The sequence below is a fragment of the Haliaeetus albicilla genome, chromosome 2 (assembly GCF_947461875.1).
Source record: "Haliaeetus albicilla chromosome 2, bHalAlb1.1, whole genome shotgun sequence".
Lineage (NCBI taxonomy): Eukaryota > Metazoa > Chordata > Aves > Accipitriformes > Accipitridae > Haliaeetus > Haliaeetus albicilla.
Genome location: NC_091484.1, coordinates 7,124,960 through 7,138,815, shown reverse-complemented (window position 1 = coordinate 7,138,815; position 13,856 = coordinate 7,124,960). Strand labels below are relative to the sequence as shown.

General features: G+C 44.3%; 1 protein-coding gene across 1 annotated transcript in view; it reads right to left on the bottom strand.

The window, feature by feature from the left end:
- BMP7 (bone morphogenetic protein 7) overlaps positions 1-13,299 on the bottom strand; it is a 48,341-nt gene extending 35,042 nt beyond the window's left edge. The window contains exon 1 of the mRNA XM_069804583.1: positions 12,291-13,299. Coding sequence (XP_069660684.1) covers positions 12,291-12,870 — 580 coding nt within the window. The 5' untranslated portion in view covers positions 12,871-13,299. The remainder of the gene's footprint in view (positions 1-12,290) is intronic.
- Positions 13,300-13,856: the final 557 nt, after the last annotated feature.

The window sequence follows — 13,856 nt, the reverse complement described above, 5'->3', positions numbered from 1 at the left end:
ATTTTGTGGGATATTACAAAATAACCAGTCGATATCAGACATGCGGCCATCAGATAAGAATCTCAGCCTTCGATTGTAATCAGCAAAATTTCAACTTGGAATGTATACACTCCAAGCTGTGCAGTAAGACTGCAATCGGCTGGACCTTTTGAGCTTGTCTATGCAATAACAAACATCTGTGCCTTTCTCGGTCAGGCAAGTGCTGGGAGATTAGGGGGCAACAAACTATTCAGGGGAAAGGTCCGTCTGCCCTGGAGGGGAAATCCCTGCAAGAGCAGAGCTCCTCTTGCAGCCATGCTGTTACATCTATTGCATATTTTTCAGGTGTTCTGTTCGTGGGAGGTCCAGGGATATTAACACAGTTTATAAACCAGGATTATTAGATAGAAATACAGTGTTTGGAGGGGTGGGAGGAAACATTTTGGAAAATAATGATTAGAGACTTCAATTACTGCTTAAAAAGATACTCAGCAGTGCCCTTCCTCAAGATAGTAGGACTTTGTGACCTATTCCACATTTTTCTTTGAGATCATCGTGTTTCCTCTGTGCTGCCAAGATAGTTGAGATCAGGTGGGGCACTGAGCACAGCCTCTGGGGTTTGAGATGCGGGAACGGGAGAGATGCTCATTGCCCGAGAATGATCCTCGCTGCCAACCGCTGCACTTCCACTCGCTGTCCTTTTGCCTGTGACGGGACTCGTAGCTTCTGGGTACAATCTTTTTGCTTTCTAGGAATGTTTGCTGTGCAACACATTTATTTTTTTATTGAGAAACAGGCAGGGGACTGTTTATTCCTGTAATAACTTGGTATGTGGGCCTGAGATCTATGAATATTAAAGATCTGGAAGTCGATGACATCCACATATATTTCCACTGGTAGATGTAAAATGCTAGTGTCTTAGAGTGATGGCAAGTTTAAACTATTATTTCAGAAATGTCCTCAGGAAACTTTTATATACATATATATATATATATATGTGCATGTGTAGAGTGCGAGGATGTGTCTGTCCCGTTTACACTTGAAACGTTGGTGGCTAACGCCCCAGGCATAACAGCATCTGAAGGTTAGGAGAAGATTTATTTTCAGTTTAATTCCCACCCACGATCCCTATTATACAAGAGGAATTTATTTTTTTTTTTTGGTAGAAGATAAGCCCATCGGTGACATCAGCAGCACCTAGCCCTGCATACCACACTGCGGATCGCAGGGCTGGATTCCTGACACTGAGCCTCTCACTAGGGTTGGGCCATCCAGGCCTCCTGAGTCAGCCCCTAACAACAGCATTTTCTGTTTTGTTTTGGGTTTGTGTGTCTTCAAACACAATTTTGCAATTGCAGTTCTGGGGTAAAAGATCAGCTGTTGTAATACACCCTCGCGTCCTCACATCGGTTTGGTATGAATGAAGGGAACGCAGTTCACGTCCTGTTGCGTGCAACTGTTAAAAATAGCACAGAAATGGGAGTATGGCGTTTACAAAAGTGTCGCTCAAGGAGCTGGAACACAGATCATCCTTCTCCAGCTCGGTCTCTGCCTACCAGTCGCTACTCTCTTGTTGGGCTACAGCTGCCAATGTGGGGAGGAAAGACTCTCAGCATATTAGACACACTGACTGAGATTTTTCAGTGCAACAGTCCTCATCTCACAGTTGTGGACTAATGAGCAAAATGACAGTTACTGTTTTCTAAAAAAACATTTGGCATTTGCTTGAACGTTTTTCTGCATCATTCTGGATTCTTTTATGTATTTCTGTATTCCCTGTGTCAGGTTTTAATGTAGCGTAACGGTCAGAAATTTCTGTGGATATGGAGTCTAATATTCTTGTAATTTGATTATAATGCATGCCACTGAGTTGCAGGAACTATTGTATTCAGAGGTGAAAGTTCTGTTCACACCAATGAGAGAAGTTTTAGACCACATGTCTGATTTGCTTCTCCTTTTCACCTGTCTCGGGAGACAAATGATTCATCACATAGTGCTGAAATATCTTCATCTTCTGATTTGGGCCAAGATTTAAAAGAGTGGTTACTCAAACCCTTCTTTTCGAGCTGAAGAGAAAGATCTGTGCTGAATGATTCTTTTTCAGCTCTTCTCTTCTGCACTTTATTACAAGTATATTTGTGTAATTAGGGGGCCCAGTAGTAATGTTGTTAAAATACAAGTGGGCACATTTATTGTTTCCTCCAAAAGGAAACAACCAATCTCCAGCAGTTCTGGTTTTTCCCTGTCTCAACTGAACATTTACTGCTTTATGTAGCTAGCAGATTGTGAGGCTAAAGTTACTTCTTTTTTTTTCTCTTTCTATTTCTTTTTGTTAAAAAGAAAAAAAAAATCCCCTCCTTTCTCTTAAACAAATGCTGGATGTTTTAAGGATATGGTCAGAAAGGGGAACTTAAACTCAGCATGATGTCTATAGTGCCACACAAGCTTCAGCAAAAGTGATGTGCAGTACTCTTTATTAACATCTAAAAAGTCCCTGTGGGATTATAATTACTTCACAGTAATAAACAAAAGTAGCAAGATTAAAATGGTCAGAATACTTTTAGTGATAGAAGCAATTAATTTTTAACCTTGAGAACCAAGGGAGGAGCAGCATCGGGCATGTGGGTAGAACAGATACAATTAGGAATTGATTCCTGTTAGTGGTGAATGATTACCATTTGTGGCATTATAGATACTTGGCTGATGTAAATAAATTGCTGTTAAAATATCGATACAAAAGTATCTGAACACTACTAAATTGTAAGCACCAGAATTCAGAGTTTCTAAATTACAGAAATTTTTAATCTTCCATTTCAATGATAAAGCTGAACTTGCTTTCCCTTGGGGTGCTGAAGGACTCATGAAAATCAATGGGCGTTTCAGGTACACAAGCAGTGAAATACTACCAGCCCTGTTCCTAATCCTTGCTCAGCAAGAAACCTGTCTCTCCATCAGAATTATAACTCCCAACTACTGATGCTGTATTATTTTATGAGCATTTTTTAGTAGTTCTCCCAGGGTTCTTCTGGTCTCTCTTAAAAAGTTTTACTGCCACTGTGCTGTGGGAAGAACAATTGGTAAAATCAGCGGACCGAGGCACTCCCACCGGTGCCAGCGAAGGCAGGATTTGGCCCGGCGGCTCCAGGAACAGTCAAAGCTCGACCTGATTTACAGCCCCCCCCAAACTTGGTACAGACACTGTGCCAGCTCCTCAGATGGTGTCAACTGTGGTGACTTCACTGCTGGGCTGGCCTTGGGCCAGGTTGCTCCAGCTGAGGATATTGCCCGGTGACATCAGTGGGTTCGCGTGGAAGTGTAATTCGGATCAGCATCGCGCGTTGGGAGGTTGCAGCCTAACGAGAGGAAACTTTTTGCTCATTTGAAAGGCAGTTGCGCACAACAGGCAAAACTCTAAAAAGGGATGCGCTGCAAGATTATCGGCCCGATCAGCCTGATAGTGTTCCCTCATCCTGAAGAGCCTAAGAAGGCACTTGCTCGTTTTAATTATTATTTAGAGGGAAGCAGTGCCTTCCCTCTCCCCCTCCCTTCTTTTTTTCTTTTTTTTTTTTTTTAAAGGAAGGTAGCTTTTAAGAGCTTGCCATGAAGATCTAAGTTAAAGGATTTTCTCTACTACAAAGCCTGCATAGTTTCCCAGGCCAGGTGGACCCGATAGCACTGACTGCATGCTGAAAAATCTCATCCCCACCCTTCAGGCACTTTAATTGTAAGCCTTTCCAGATACACTGGATAAACACTGTCAAAATGAACCTGAAAGGGTTGTTGTTGGTTTAGCCCTTAAATAATTATGAGTTTGTCTGTCTAATTACAACATAATCTTGTTTAAACTTGGATGGCTATTTGCAGTATCTTTTAAATGAGTTGGAATCAGAAACAGTGAAAAACTGAAAATTTACAAGTCTTCTACTTTAAGGCAAGGAAAAAGGAATTCTTACTCCTGTAAAATTTAATTCAACCTGACAACAAAAAAGTCTAACTTGGAATCTACTGCAGTAGGATAAAGATGATAAAGAATAGCACGGGACCTCTGAGATGCAACAGAAACTTAATACTCTATGGATAAAATTTTTCAAACTGTTTAGAAATAGTTTAAGGTAATTTACAGGAAGACTTGAGTGACAAAGCACATTACTTGAAGTGCCTTTCCTTCACTAGGCACTTTCTAAATTCTTCCTCTTTCATTTCTTTACTCTCAGGAGACTTTTAAATCCAGTGAACCAAAACAACACTTTGTTTGTTGGTATAGCGCAGGGCTGGCACAGATGGTAGACGTTGCACCTGTTCCAATAAAATGGGAAAATTGAGAGATAAACCATAGCACTCATTAAGAGGAATCTACTAAAACACGAACAATTTGTATTCTGAATGTCCTCCAGGAATAAAAGGAGTAATACATAAACAGACCTTGTTTTCACCATCACTTTAAAATAAATCTGTTTAAAGGGAACTTCATATTTGTTTTATGTACAAAGACAGTACATACCACTAAAGAAACTATGTTTATGCTTGAATTTCTTTAAGAAAGCAAATGATTTTATCTAGCTACCTATTCTTTTAAAGAAAAATTATCTGTTGGCAGTTTTAATGAAAATCGGTTAATCCCCCTATTCCTGAGTTGTGGCAGCTTTTCTCCTTTCACATTTTCTCATGCTGAGTAATATCACATTCTTAAAATCTAGTTCATAATGATCAGAATAGCAACACAAACAAAAGTCCTGCTCATCTATTAATAAATAACTAAAATTGTGGGAGGTGGGGGGAACCACAGAACTGTTTGGATAGTTAGCAACAAAATTCACTGCAAAATAGTTTCTTCTAGGCAGAAGGCATATGCTGTGTAATATCTGATAGATTATTAAAAAGTCTTAAATGAGAAGAAACATTAAGTAACAGCTACTCAAAGGATAAATTTCTTCCAACATCTGCCTTGATCATCAGTGGCTGTGCTGTTCAACATCCCATATATCTCTCTCTATTTCTCTCACACATACACACACAAGCATTAAATACAAAATGTCATGAAAATTCCTAAGTATCGTTTAATGTTGGCAGCCCTGCACTGTAAAGCCATTTATATAAAACTGTGGTTGGCAGCTCTCACTCTTCCATGGGAACAAATTAACATTGGCATTCCAAACACAGGAAAGTAAGGAAATTAGAAACACAGTTTATATTTGGCCAGCGCTTTGAAATACTGTACCATGCTACTGATGTCAATTAATGAAAAGCAGAATTTTGCGGAGAGGGTCTGGTTTTGAAACACATTAACACACGTTAAACATGTTTGCACAGGAACTGGATTGTAAGCATCTTGGTTCCAAAACAATAAAGCAATTACACTAAAACTTGTAGTCTCAAAGTTGCCATTAATTCAATCCACTCAATCTGGATCACTAAAGGATTTTCACTGACTTCAAGATGTAGTCAACACAACTGTTTAAAAGAGTGTGCATGGCACAGTATCGTGGGGCTTGCACATATGAGCTCACACCCAAGATCCTCTTACGTTACCTGTTGTAACGGATCAGATAAATTTATGTATAAATAATGGAATTGTACAACGTATACCCAAATAAAGGGGCTCTTGGTGAACTTTGTACTCTTCATCAACAAAATAAGGATTTCTGAAAGAGGTATTTGAATTTGAATCGATTCAAGCTTTGCTACCTGCAACGTATTTCTTAGCAAAGATGTTTACCGACAAAATCTTAAATGCTTCTGTTTTTTTCACGTGTACACCAAAAAAATCTAGATGGCAGTTCATCTCCTGGCACAACTCCACTGACTTCAGTGGAATTACTCCAGCACGGAATTTGGCCCCGCAGTCTTTACAACACACTGTTTATTTGTACTGTGATTCAGATATTTTGATACCAGGAATCTTTCATCACTGAAGTTTCTCCATATGAAATATGTCCTCTATTAAGAAATATCAGTTTCACATTTTTGTCAAACATTATTTGTTAAATGCTGTTTGTTGCAAAGATGGGAATTCAGCTGTAGTTCAACAACATGGATTGGGCTAATAATGATAGGCAGTGACTAATAGGAGCTAGTTCATGTTTTGATTATTTGCAGTAAAGTAAACCTCCCTCAAAAACAATTTCAAGACTAGGAGAGAAAACTGTTTGAAGCTCTAGCAGAAACTACTGCATGCTCATTATTTCAACACAGGGGCATTTCTTTGGCCCAATTCTGTTCTCAACTGTGATAGTGCAAATCAAGAGGGAGTTTATGGGAATTAATCTGGACGTACAGTTGTATAAATGAGACCACAGGGCCAGCTTCAGTAGAAATTTGACAATTTACACCAATGAAGACCTAGCCAAGAACTTTCTCTTGGGTTTCCATTTTCCAAACACATGTGTGTGCAGAACTTTATCCATGTGATTAGTCCCATTTACTTCAAACAGTTGTAGAATGAAAATCTTCATCCTGAAACTAATTTAAACAGCTCGCTCATTTCTTTAGAAGTTCCTTCCCTTTAGAGAAAAAATTTATACATATAATAGCATATTTTATTTTTATATATATAATATATTTATAGTTAATTCACATGAATATTTTGATGCAGGCCCCAGAGAGGAGGACCGTACCACCAGAAAGGGCTTAAAATGCCGTGGTGTCTTAATGCTGTGTATCAACAGGTAGTCTCTTTATGGGGCATGCTATCAAAATTTTCTTACTTGTGTTCTTGCTCAGATAATGTCATCCATCCTTGCGACTTCTCGCTGGTATTCACTGAGTTAGAACAATTTAGATGCGTAAAACTAAATGTGTTATCATTTTAACCACAAATTAACAGTTTCCGTATAAATATTAGCATTTCCTCACTTGGTCCAAGGATAGAAGCCGTAATGGCACTAACAGTATATTTGATTTAAACTAATTAAAAACAGAGGCTCTTGCAATTTAATATATTGATTTTACCAGTGGGACTTAAATCTTTTATAATAAGTGTACACAGCTGCACCGCTCACCCACCGCCACTTTTAAACCTAATCCCTGCATTCCTCCTGACAATAACATGACAGGATCCACACATCCCAGTATTAGCCTTAACCCCGGTGACACTGCCAGAATGTATTAAACTAAAACATTGCAGTGTCCTATTTAAAAGGAGCCTGTCAACAGCCCTGACTAGGCTTTAATAGTTATAATCTTTTTTTTAATTAATGTTTCCAACCACTTGTGTAACCTTCTCTCGCACATCTCTCCCCCGCCCCCCGAAAATCTGTTTCAAGCTTATTTACAGCCGAAAACGTAATGCCTGGTTTCATGCTGCCTGCCCAGAGGCCATTAAAACTCCTTTGCAAAAGGAGCAACGGGGGGATGCGCACACACACACACGCACCCAAGCAAAACCGACGGCAAGCAGAGCTCGGGTGGGAGCAGGTCCTGTACGCTTCACTTGTGCCTAACTCCTCTTACAAGCATCACAAGATCTGGCCATCAAGGCTTGGCTCCTTCAAAGCACTTTACATGCCGCTGGGTTTTGGCTTTTACTACAGTTCCCGGAGGGGACTTCACCTCCCCAGGACAGCCTGTGTGGGAGTGGAGGAAAGACCCTGCTTCTGGGATAAATCCGCCGCAGAAGCGTGTGAGCGGCTGGGGACAATTTCCAGGTGTTTTTGCCCCACATGAGGACATCTGTCCTCGGCTGCTCCATTCTCTGCTACCACCGCACCCCTATGGTGGAGGTAAATAGTTCCTGTTCTGCTCTGCCCGTTTGCACCTGAAAATTAGAAAATGAATTGATTTTTCTCTAGAGCAGGTCTGTACGTTCAATGAATACCGGCCGGTGACTTGCTGCACGGTCACTGTACTTCCTACCTTTAGTAGGCTGCAAGCTTTCTACCTTAGCTAATCTTATACCACCAAGTGTTGCATATATCCATACTGTCCAAAACAATTACAGGATGTACCTGTTCAGGCTTGAGAGCTTATAGCAGCGCTAGGTGGAGGAGAAAAAAAAAAAAAAAAAAAGCTGAGGGCTTGGCCTAATGTATGGACAAACCATGTGATCATGACCAGGCATCCAGGGCTAGCATTTAATCTGCTTTGTTTCAAGTGAGAAATATGTGAAGATCAAATAAGTTCAAATCCAGGTCAAATATCCTTGAAAATCTTTGATTTATATAAGCAGGAAAATGAGGTTTAAAAGAAGTGATTATGAAAGGGTTACTAAAAACACAGCTGTACGCGTACTCTTATATCTGAGGCTCTCCAAAGAAAAACTGTGTGACATCTATATTAACCTTTGGCTGTACACCAATGAAGGCCTGTAGTGAGCTGGAATGCAAGGCAGCCCCTTCCAAATTTTAACACAAGCCAGGTTACAGCTGCAAATGCCTGCAGCCCGTGCTCACTTTATAAAGTATTCCCCGAAGGAAATTTTTTAACTGTTATAGAATCTTTTTCTAATACCCTACAGTGTTAAAGCCTGTTATTAAAGGGCAAAGAGATGGTTCTCTATGCCAAACACTTGTCAACAAAAAGGATAGCCAGATGGTATGAAATAAAAGGAAACTTGGGGGCTCTTCAGCTTCTTGATTTACATTAACAAAAGCCACTTTCATGTGCTCCTTCCAAGAATGACTAATTCCACCCCCCCCCCCCCCCCTTTTTGCCAGGATTAAACAATGTTGTTCATTTTATAATCAACCACGAGACAAATTAACAAGTTGCATATCACTTGTGCCGACTTTTTTGAAAAATATTCTAAGCAAGTCTGTTTACCAAGGCAAGATTACCCACCTAAGGACAACTCAATTATTTTTAGAAGAGAGGGTCTAAGTAATCTAGAGGATGTTTACTCCTTAGTTGCTGTTTATAAACTTGAAATTAAACTTGTGCAAAAAATGCTTTGCATTTTTTCAGTTCCTAAAATGGATCAGTTTGTAAACTGTACTTGGACAGGATCTGAAATGAAATTCCAAATACTGAAATTACAGTAATAAATTTTATAAAATTAGCCAGTAATTAACTGACTAACTTAGTCAGACCACTGTGGCTAAATTCTCTTTTAATTTACATGTAACTTCATTCTTGACACAAATCCATTCCCCATCCATCTTAGCACAGGTGTAAGCTAAGACAAAATGTAGCCTGTGAATTAACTGGTTATAAATCTAAATCTAATTAATTGTCAAGATTTTACAGTAACATTACATGCTTAGTACAAAGCTCCCTGCAACATAACTCTGAAATGGAGCACCTGTATTCTGGTTCCTCCCTACCAATACCCAGTATAAATTCTCTAGAATAAATATACACAGTATCTCCATAGAAATCAATGTGTGGGAGTTTTGTTGTTGGGTTTTTTTACTATGTAGCCCAGTAAATCTAGCAACGTAATTTTTTGAATAAAGCAAAAAAGTGGTTTTGTAGATTAGCATTTGGAAGCCTGGAATAACATGTTTTACTTCTTGAAATTTAAAAGTATTATTTCGTTACTCACTTTTACTTCCTCCATTCTAAGGTGAAACTTTATTATGCTGTGACACTTCCACATTGTGATGGCTCTAGTATAGTAATAAAAGCCTACCTGTGAAACGCAATGCTCACAGAGTATCTCTTACAAAACTAGGACACAGTTTACTACAGTCTGCATTTAGCAATTCAGCTCTGCTTTAAAAGGGATCATTGTAGAAAGTCTCCAAAAAAACATCAGTTCTACAATAGATCTTCTAATTTCACCTTCATATCAAAGCAGGTGTTGTACTTGACTATATACGGGAGCGAGTGGCTGGTCTAATTCATTAAAACGTCCATAAACAAGCCTGTCTTTGTCCTATAAAGATGAAAGACCAATGACTATAATGGGATGAAAGGTGTGCACAGTGATGAAGAAAGCTATTATAGATCTATGTCCTTTTTAAACTCGTCCTGGCATGCACTGTTGACAAGGGAACAAAACAGTACAGATAAACCTCCGAAATGTGCCTTGCTGGTAATAATTCCACCTGTCCTTCTTAAAACCTATTGGATTTTGCCTGCGCTCTTACTACTCGCTGACCATCCTGACAGCAATTAAATAAAATGGTAATTAGTATTTTGCACAAAGAACACTTTCGGATTTCTAAGCCTACTACAGAACCCAGCAGGTTGAAATGAATGAATACATTCACTGTAGTCATCACATCACATCGCGATGTCAATTATTGATTATGTACAGTTCATACAGGTAAAACCTGCTCTATAAAAAGTTCTCACATAGAAACAGACATATCCAAAACGTAATTTTTATTTCACAGTTTATGGATCCATGCCACTCCTTTGTATTCAAAATAATCAGGGACCTGATTACCAGGGATATTAATTCTTTTCATGTAAAACTGCCATGGGCCGCAAAGGTGACTTTTCCTTACGTAGGAAGCACAGGGCGGGAGCGCCGCAGTTTCACTGCTGAAAGTTATGCAGTAAATAACTACACCCGAGGAGCAGAGCTGCTTCCCCAGAGCTCAACTCCCTTCCATTAGGTACTTGCATGTTTCATAAAGGTTCTCGCCTCTCTACCGAAACGGAAACAGAAGTGTGAATTTCGCTATGGTTATTTCAACATCCTTTGTCTTCTGTTCGGGACTCTCCCTGCGCTGTGGTTGTACATGGTGTATGACCCAAGAACCACAGAGAACAATGTTAGCAAGATCACTCTTATCTCTAAAGTCAAGTATTTGACCGCCATTGGTTTTTCTGGCTGCTCAAATATTTGATTTTAAACGTATCATTGCTGATCGGCTTAAGCATCTAGCAGCAATTAGACAAACACTGTAATTCCAAATGGAAAGCACCAGTGCTCTGAAAGAGCGCAGCCCCCAGGCCAGATGTAATTCAGAGCTTCCCGCTGTGAAGCTTATGGTAGTTAATAAGGAGGTGCAGCTCATGCAAACTAGAGATCTCCCACAGCGTCCCATGTCTCCCTATCACGCAAGAATCGTGCCGGGATGGCTACCGTGTCTAATAATTATTAACGTGTGTCACAGAGCCTTCACAGCTACTGATCTTTTTCAGTTAGTTAACGCGCTGGGATTAGAGAGGTGGTGATTTAGGTGGTGATTTAATCTTTGTTGCCTCTGAAGTTCCAGACAGTGGAAGTGTCCAGAACAGTGACATCCGTAAAGGTGTTAATGGATTTATTGGCGATGGGGGTGTCTGTAAATCCCTAGCGGGTTACGTGCCAGAGGTGGGCTCCTCTTGCTCTTTGAGCGTCCCTTTGTTTGGGACAAAGTTTGAGTTGATCTTGTTTTGGAAATACCATTCAGATTCTGTCTCGAACTTGCAGGCACCCAATCTGTACGTGTGGTGGTTTCCGAGCTGCACATGACGAGGTCTAAAAATGGATAGAGTGAACCAGGTCTATAATTATATATTTAAAATAGAATGCTCATCCCGACAACATTTTACTCAAATCCGGCCAAGTCAGTCCACACGGGTGTGCAATCTACAGCAAGCAAATAGAAATCAGACTGGGCCGTGGCATCCAATTAGAGAGGCCTAGCGAGCCGCATACAAAGCATGCCAACTTTCTATCATTTGCATAAACCCATCCACATGTGCTTGTGAAAAGAGGCGAGTTAGCTGCATGAACCGGGGTCAACAGAAAAAGCTGCGGGAGTAAATAAGGCTTTACTGTGGAATCCCTCTCAAGCCATTAGGAAAACATGTGCGAGCAGCTCGGCCCCTTTGGCCGAGGGAGCGCGGCGCTGGGATGCCGCAGGGAACTATCCCTCTAGGCAGCCCTGGTGGCTCCGCATCCCGCACGAGCGCCAGCCCGCTGCCAGGAGCCGTGCCGGGACCCGCGGTCCTGCCCCGGTTTCGCGTCTTCCTTGGCGGTGCGGGATGCGGAACGGACCTTGCTAATCGTCCTGTCCGGCTCCTACCTGCAAATCCAATTTCCGAAGCGCGGCAAGCGACTATCAAAGGGAGAAGACGACAAAGAACTTAGCGTGTCGGCGCGCGGGGTGGAGCGTGGCGAGAGCTCGTGGCTGTCCAAACGCCGTGACGGGAAGCGGGAGCCCTTCTCCACGTTGCTGCCATTTAACCACCGCCTCGCAGAGCGGCCGCCTTCCCGAGGGCCGCTACCTGCCCTTCCTCGCCCCAGCGGGCTGCCGCCCATCCGACCCGCCGCGGACGGAGGTCCCCGCCGGGGCCACCTGCACCACCGAGCCCCCGGCCCTCCCGTCGGTGGCCGGGGCCCCGCTCCGGCCTCCCCCCCTCCCCCCAACCTCCGCCACCCCGGCACGGTTCCCTCGCCCGGTCATCCCGGGGCCTCGGCGAGGGCAGGCACTCACCCAAGTTGACGAAGCTCATGACCATGTCTGCCTCGGTGAGGAAGTTGCTGTCCTGCAGGCTGGCCAGGGGCGGCCCCTGGGTGCTGAAGATGGGCTTGTAGGGGTAGGAGAAGCCCTCGCCCTCCTCGGCGGCGGCCCCCGCCGCCCCCTCCTCCACGGACATGGCATTGTAGAGGTCCAGCATGAACATGGGGGCCGAGTTGTGCTTGCCGTGGAGGTGGGGCCGCGGGCGGTGCGGCAGGCCGAGGATGGAGAGGATCTCCCGCTGCATCTCGCGGCGCTCGGGGCCGCGCAGCCGCCGGTGGATGAAGCTGGAGTGCACCTCGTTGTCCACCGTGAAGTCGGCGAGGACGCAGCGCAACCAGAGGGCGGGGGCGGCGGCGCCCAGCACCAGGAGCCAGGAGGCGGGCTGCCCGCGCCCCGCCGCCGGCATCGCGGCGCGGCGGCGGCGGCGGCTGCCGCTGCTGCTGGTGCTGCTGCTGCTGCTGCTGCTGGTGCTGCTGCTGCTGCTGGTGCTGCTCCTGCTGCTGCGGAGGGGCGGCGCGGGGCTGCCCCGCCGCGGGACGCGCCCCAGCAGCATGCGCGGCGCGGAGCGGCGCGGAGGGACGGCGCGGCCCCGCGCTCACTGCGGCGGCCGGCAGCCCCCGCGGAGGCGCCGCAGCCCGCTCATGGCCCGCCGGGGGCTGCCTAGCGGCCCCGGCCCATGGACGGAGCGGCAGCGGTGGCAGCGGCGGCGGCGGCGGCGGCGGCCCGAGGCGCTTCCCCCGGCGGCGGCGGCGGGAGCGGGAGCGGCGCGGTCTGCCCGCGGTCCCGCACGCCGCGGCGGAGCCGTGTGTGCAGTGGTGCTCGGCGGAGAGAGGCAGCGGGAGGTTGTCTCTGGTGGGAGGAGCAGGCTGGAAAACCCAAGCGCTCTCGCTCGCCCGCTCCAAACCGCTTGGGAGAGAAAAATCCCTGTAACTGCCTAGAGGAGGAACATCTGATCAGGTTGCTTTTCAGGATGTTTGTGGAGGCTTGCTGGCTCGGGGGAGAGGGTGAGCCGGTCCCAAGCGCCTAAATTAACGTGAACGTAATTAAGGAGAAGACACCGCAGGAGGGACGGTGGCTTATGTATAAGGAAGGGGCCCAAACTCCCACAGAGTTTAAAGACGCAAGTGTACCGTCTGTCTGCACAAACACGCGTACGCGGGCATGCTTTTTGCCTCCCTTCCACCCCCTTTTTTTTTTTAAAGAAGTACAGATGATAGGGAGAGACTGTCCGCGACAAAACCGACAGCACTAAATTACTTAAAATGCGATGATTGTATATTCACGCACGTAGGCATGTACGGCCGTGTGCATAGAGCCCCAGGTCACCTTTTCCAGCTGGCAGCGGGGAGAGTTAATGGAGAAGCATTAGAAATCCGAGGGGGGGGTTATCATACGAGAGTCATAAAACCAGCAGCCTTTACTTGGACTGGACCCATCAACCTGTGCACACGGGTGGTTTATGCCATTACATTATCCCGCTCCCTCGCCTTCCCCTCTCCTCCTGCTCTCTGGTACATGCCTTTGTGGAATACTGTCGTG